The sequence below is a fragment of the Protopterus annectens genome, chromosome 3.part1 (genome assembly GCF_019279795.1).
Source record: "Protopterus annectens isolate FY-2018-M chromosome 3.part1, PAN1.0, whole genome shotgun sequence".
NCBI lineage: Eukaryota > Metazoa > Chordata > Ceratodontiformes > Protopteridae > Protopterus > Protopterus annectens.
The window spans coordinates 1,357,810,859-1,357,818,275 of NC_056732.1; the positions used below are offsets into that span (position 1 = coordinate 1,357,810,859).

The window sequence follows — 7,417 nt, forward strand, 5'->3', positions numbered from 1 at the left end:
GATCTCCGTTGCTTTTTACAAACTGTTTTGCTATGTTAAACTCATTTAACATAGCGAGACAGCATTAAAAAAAGCAACGGAGGATGTCCGTTGCTTTTTTTAATGCTGTCACACTATGTTAAACGAGTTTAACATAGCGAGACAGTGTGAAGCAATGGAGATCTTGCGTTCTCGGTTGCTGTAAAAAAAAAAAATAGTTATAGTAATGGAGAAAGTCCGGGCGACCGGACCTTTTTCCATTACTATAACTCTGATTTACAACGTGCATGCTGACCAATCAGCGTGCACGTTTTTTTGAATATTAATGGGGGGGTTGTTGTATAATATAAAGTTTTTAACAGGGGAAAGAAGTGCCAATGGCATGAAAGGACAGAGGAGAACTAAGATGCCTAACACCTCTTGAGACCTACAGGAAGAGAAGGAAATCAGAAAAAACAATAATACATTAAACTACAAATACAACAACATCGATAAAGAGATTTTTGGAAAATTTTGAGAAAGAAAGAAAGTTATCTCAACCACTGGTAGTCTTGAGACTCCAAAATCACATCTGGATGGAAAGCGCGGCAAACAAGATCTGGGAGTTAGACAAGGTGTAGTGCATTATGGGACGAGGGAGGAGCTTGAGACTTGGAGCCTAAGTCTGGAAGAAGCAGCTAATCAGATCTGATGTTGAATCTGAGACACATCAGTGAGGAAGAATGAAAAGGACAACATCATATCTATTTTTTAACTGGATAAGTCCAAAAGACATGTGTCCCTTTTTTAGTGTGAACTCTGGGGCACTCTCTGGTTAAGTGACTTGATCAGGTTCACAAGATAGGCAAATGGAGATGGAATGTATCAAATCCTGTACCACTGACTACAGGAAACAGTTTGCTAACAGCTTGCAATCAAATGATGCAGGCCAGATAGCACAAATTTCATCAAGTCAGTGTCATCAGTGCTTCAGTGACTGATGGTGACATTTTAGTGTGACTGATGGTGACATTCTAGTTTCCTGTTGCCATTCCTCATACTGAGTCATTGCCTCCCACATACATTCTGTGTATAAGGTGTTTGACAAAACAGAATGTGTGTGTGTTTTCTATCTATGCCACATTTTCCCAAGTAGGAGTACATAAGCTGCATAAAACTGCTTTTTTTCTTTCTGGATAATTTCTGCACAAGACAGTTTCACATGTTCATCACCTTCCAGGCTCTGTCTGCCTGCTGATATACACGATATGAGACATTTTATGCTATACTGCTCCTATCTGATGTTTTCCTGCTACAGTTCCCATTTCACATCACAGAAAATGTGGACATGTCATACATTCTGTGACAATGTTTTAATTTTTGTTACAATAACCAATACAGCATAAAATGTCATATATCTTGTATACCAGGAGGCAGAAGGAGCCTTGCAGATGGTACGGAAGTGATGCTCTCTTCTGCAGAAACCTCCAGTAAAAAAAAAGTATTTAAGCACACAGCTCCGCTACTCCCACCTGTTACTAGATGGCATAGGCTGAATGTACAACACACACACACACACACACACACACACACACACACACACACACACACACATATGCGTGCACACACACACACACACACACACACACACACACACACACACACACACACACACACACTCACACTAAGCTGTTGCATATTTCAGGCATAGGACTCACTGATGATAAACTCAGCATGAGTTGTCTGGCATAGTTCTTGCGCATGTGTTAGGCATCTGGGTTCCAACTAAAAGTCCTAGATGGTTTGCTAGAGTAATGTGGCTTACTACAAGCCTCGAACAGTTACAACAGGGTTTAGAAGGACCTATGGTGACTTAAGAGTGCAGGGGAAAGGAGTCTTGAGGGATATCAGACCATGATATGTCTTGAATTGTCTCTGGGCCATGCTGTATTATTTTCTGGAACATTCTGTAGAACAGGTAGGACTTAGGTTCATTGAATCTGGTTGCCCAGGAGTACAGGAGGGGTACTATTAAAGAATATTGAATCATATCATGGCTTGAATCACTTCTAGAGCAAGCATCATGCTCTTGAACATTCCAAAAAAGAAGAAAGGACTTCTGGTGAAGATCAAACTTCCCACTCATTTTTCAGACTGTCATTTGGTTTGACATTAGGTGTGCACTTATATAAACACTGCACACACCTAGGGCAAGCTGATCATTGTGAGTTCAACTACCTACACAACTTTAGAAAGTGTAAAGAAACAGAAGACCCGGTAAATACCCACACAAAGACAGGAAAGACATGCAAACTCTACAAAAAGCATCACAGCCACGAACCAGAATGGATAACATAGCCTGATGAGCACGTGTTCCTCCAGGCCATTAGGGATCCCACAGTCCAAAAGCTTTTATTTCTCCACAAATCAAACAGGCCAGCAAACACTAGAATCAAAGATATGAACCTCTGAAGCCAATAAATAAATCAGGGTGGAGAAACAGATTTCTCATGCAACAACTATTCCTTCTCTGGAACAAAGTTCCACTTTAGATAAAGAAATGTGCCACACTATTTTCCTTTAAGAAGAAATTAGACAATTGGATGGGTATTCATAAATTCAATAACTGGTATGACTGCCTATTGATTCTTGAAAAAGGAGGTAAAGTCTAAGGGAATGTACGGGAAGATGTAAATCTCTACATGGTCCAGCTGTCTGATACAATCCATGATCCTATGAGTCTAGAAATCCTGCCAGCACTTACTGCTCTGTGACTACTTGCATGCTTTGCTTATATGCTGACAATACAGTTAAAACCTTTTGTCTTGATGTTGCTACTGAAAAAAAAAACATTGAGGTATGTTCATTTTTTCTATATACCTGCTGTAATCTGGGAAACTGGAAATTTAAAGCCTAACATAAATCTGCACTTATGACAGATTTTGTATACAGAGATTAAGAAGATTCTTTTATTTCTCAGAATTCCTGCCATTTCTAATTTTATAATATAATTATTATTTTTTTTTTGCCAACATGAAATGTGCATTTGTCATAATGTCACCTATATAATGGGTAGAATATATATATATATATATATATATATATATATATATATATATATATATATATATATGTGTGTGTGTGTGTGTGTGTGTGTGTGTGTGTGTGTGTATATATATATATATATATATATATATATATATATATATATATACACACACACACACACACACACATATATATATATATATATATATATATATATATATATATATATATATATATATATATATATATATATACATATCTATACAGATTAGGTGGAAGAGTGCACATGTTATGCAATTACTGTACAATGGTTGGTACAAATGTTTGTCAAATTGTCAATATCTGCTGATGTCATTATCATATGCTGTTCTATGGGGAAGGTTTGGTATAATGGTTAAAGCTCTTACTTCATATATAGAAGGTATAGGGTTTGATTCTGACCTCTGTTTTTTGGCTAGGCTTGTAATAGTCTACATACTGATACACTATTTCCTACCTATATAGTTTATATATCAAGCACTATGAACTTTCAAGATATTATTTAGAAGTGTACTGGTTGTGAAAATTAATTATGCAATGATTATACTGTAGATATAAGATAGCTAAGCATGTAACAAAAAATATGTAATTATTAATTTCAGTTACTTAGAAATACTCACAAAATAATTTAAAACCACTATCAGTGAAGGAAGTATTAAAAATCATCACCAACATGTACTATGATTTATGCAATTATTGATTTATGACAGCGAGAAATAAAATGTTTAAAAATATTATCAACTCATTATTGACTTTATATAGATCAAATATGCTGAGCCTTCAGTATAGCATTTGAATATCAGATACCACATTACTGTATACTGTAAAATATATAAAATATCGACCTCTGCTAGTTCCCCAGCACACTCGGTCAGCACTTTCACAGTTCTTGTGACAACTGGATTGCCACCTTTTTCTCCATGTGGGTACTCTGTCACTTCAATTATCTCAGTGACAACAGTTTCTGTCACTTCTGTGACCTCTGTGACCTCTCTGGTGGAAAACTGTCTACATCCTGAATGCCTCTGTACAGTACCTGTTTGCAAGGCCCAGTTTGGCTGAATCTCCTTTTGCACCTTGTTACCTCTACTGTTCAGTTGCTTCTGGTCCAGGTTATTTTGTTTTACCAGGCCTTTGTTCTGCAGGCTTTTGAGAGACCCAGCACCAGAGGACCATCCATTTTCTAGAACTGAAGGATTCTGGGATTTTTCAAGTAATGCCGTTTTAGGCTCTGCATTATTTTTCTCTTGCTGGTTTTTCAATTCAAGATTTTGGTCTTTTTTGAAATAACATTCCTTCAAGAAGTCTTCCTCTGAATGTTTCTCTTTGCTCCTTTGTGTAAAGCAGCTAGCTGTGTTGCTGACTACATTCCCCATAGTTCCTAGTTTCAGTAAGTATGCAAACTGGGTAATGACAGATGAAAATAGATATCCCAGCTGTTAGACCGTGAACTCAGTACCCTGAAAATGAAAAGAAATCAGCTGGTTAGAAATTATTTATACAGTACTAAAATGATCAGTAATTCAGTCATTTATTCACCCCTATATGAGAAGTCTGTTTTCAAAAAGAAAATCTAGAATTACACTAGTAAAATTCAATGTGAAAGTTGGAACTAAGTAATACATTACATACTTTGCAGTCACTGCAGATGGTATTAGAATGCACTTGGCTCTGAGCAACAAAAATGTTTGACAGCATTAAAATAAAATTACATTTTCTCTTTTACATGTATGCATTCAGAAAGTAGAATTCGGAGAATGAGCGTACACCTGTGTAACTCTGGTACACAATGTCTAAGTAAGTTACGCTGGAGTTCTACTGGTACATTAGAAGAATGTTCTGCTCGACACACTAACTTAGCACTTCACAGACTATGCATGCAGGGTGTATGATATGCATGAGGATCAGAACAGAGTGTACAAGTACCTAATTCATTCCAAGGCAAAAGAAGAAACACAGGTTAGTGACATTGAGAAAGCTGGTGTTACTGCTTGCTCGCATTTGTTACGCAGGAGCAGAGAAGGAATGGGCAAGGTATAAGAAAGGAAGTCTGTTATTAAAATGACTGCAGACATGACTATGCTCGTTGTATTCTGCAGAGATATTATTGACAGAAATACGCCAATAACACTGGAAAGCAAGAAGGCTAAAAGGGTAGTAGTAGCCAGAAGACACAACCCAGAATCAGCTGACAGATTCTGAGAAACACGAAAAACATTGCAGGAGCATTATTTGTCTAATCATTTGGCCATACTTTTTAATACTGTTGTGTCTCCCCCACCACCATGAGACCAGTGTCAGAGATGGCATTAACTGTAACCTCTATCTATGGATAGCCACAATTCTCCATATGAGCATGACACTGTATAAAGGGAAGTTCGCCAAAGAAGGAGTGAGCTTGCCCTTTACTGGTTGATCCTCTTTTGCCTGGTTGGGATTCCCACAAGTTTTCAGATGACTGCAAGCTGGGCACTGTCATAAATTCCCCTAGTGATGTGAACATCCTCCAAGAGGGCCTTAACCAAACTAATGACTGGTGTCAGAAGCATGGCCTCAAACTGAATGCCAAGAAATGTATCATTATCCCCTTTGGGGGTGGGAGGGTGGCCTAATGGTTAAGGTGTTTGCCTTACAAACACTGGCTAGGCTTAAAATGACTTGCAAGAGCAGTTAGCCTAGTACTAATCTATGAACCTTGGAAAGGTTCACCCAGACTCTGCTACACTTTGCTGTGAGGGAAAGGTTGGTTTGCTTTTTATTTGTTGTATTTTGTATTAGTTTATTGCCTTTTTATATTTTGAGTGCTGTAATTTGTTTTCTTTACCTTGTGTTTTGCTTGTTTTCTGCTTTTAACTGCATATTAAAACTTCAAAAGACCCCACAGCTCTGTCTCATGTGACTCAGGCAGAAATTAGAACTGATCAATTAAGGACTCATACATAAGACAGAAGAGGTCACTTAAGGTTAATCATTTGTGAACTGAGGGGGTGGAGCTAGGAAGTAAACCTTCTATTTAAGGGGTAAAATAAAACATTTCAGAGCTTTATTGGAAAGGCTCACCCAGACTCTGCTACACTTTGCTGTGAGGGAAAGGTTGGTTTGCTTTTTATTTGTTGTATTTTGTATTGGTTTATTGCCTTTTTATATTTTGAGTGCTGTGATTTGTTTTCTTTACCTTGTGTTTTGCTTGTTTTCTGCTTTTAACTGCATATTAAAACTTCAAAAGACCCCACAGCTCTGTCTCTTGTGAGTCAGGCAAAAATTAGAACTGATCAATTAAGGACTCATATATATAACAGAAGAGGTCATTTAAGGTTAATCATTTGTGAACTGAGGGGGTGGAGCTAGGAACTAAACCTTCTATTTAAGGGGTAAAATAAAACATTTCAGAGCTTTATTGGAAAGGCTCACCCAGACTCTGCTACACTTTGCTGTGAGAGAAAGGTTGGTTTGCTTTTTATTTGTTGTATTTTGTATTAGTTTATTACCTTTTTATATTTTGAGTGCTGTGATTTGTTTTCTTTACCTTGTGTTTTGCTTGTTTTCTGCTTTTAACTGCATATTAAAACTTCAAAAGACCCCACAGCTCTGTCTCTTGTGAGTCAGGCAGAAATTAGAACTGATCAATTAAGGACTCATACATAAGACAGAAGAGGTCAATTAAGGTTAATCATTTGTGAACTGAGGGGGTAGAGCTAGGAACTAAACCTTCTATTTAAGGGGTAAAATAAAACATTTCAGAGCTTTATTGGAAAGGCTCACCCAGACTCTGCTACACTTTGCTGTGAGGGAAAGGTTGGTTTGCTTTTTATTTGTTGTATTTTGTATTAGTTTATTGCCTTTCTATATTTTGAGTGCTGTAATTTGTGTTCTTTACCTTGTGTTTTGCTTGTTTTCTGCTTTTAACTGCATATTAAAACTTCAAAAGACCCCACAGCTCTGTCTCGTGTGACTCAGGCAGAAATTAGAACTGATCAATTAAGGACTCATACATAAGACAGAAGAGGTCACTTAAGGTTAATCATTTGTGAACTGAGGGGGTGGAGCTAGGAACTAAACCTTCTATTTAAGGGGTAAAATAAAACATTTCAGAGCTTTATTGGAAAGGCTCACCCAGACTCTGCTACACTTTGCTGTGAGGGAAAGGTTGGTTTGCTTTTTATTTGTTGTATTTTGTATTAGTTTATTGCCTTTTTATATTTTGAGTGCTGTGATTTGTTTTCTTTACCTTGTGTTTTGCTTGTTTTCTGCTTTTAACTGCATATTAAAACTTCAAAAGACCCCACAACTCTGTCTCTTGTGAGTCAGGCAGAAATTAGAACTGATCAATTAAGGACTCATATATAAGACAGAAGAGGTCATTTAAGGTTAA

The 7,417-nt window shown here is 37.2% G+C and overlaps 1 protein-coding gene across 1 annotated transcript; it reads right to left on the bottom strand.

Annotated features, from left to right (window-relative positions):
* Positions 1-3,782: 3,782 nt before the first annotated feature.
* Positions 3,783-4,501, bottom strand: LOC122797774. The gene has a single exon (XM_044066296.1). It carries the CDS (start codon positions 4,419-4,421, stop codon positions 3,783-3,785), a length of 639 nt encoding a protein of 212 aa, XP_043922231.1. The 5' UTR covers positions 4,422-4,501.
* Between the last annotated feature and the right edge of the window lie 2,916 nt (positions 4,502-7,417).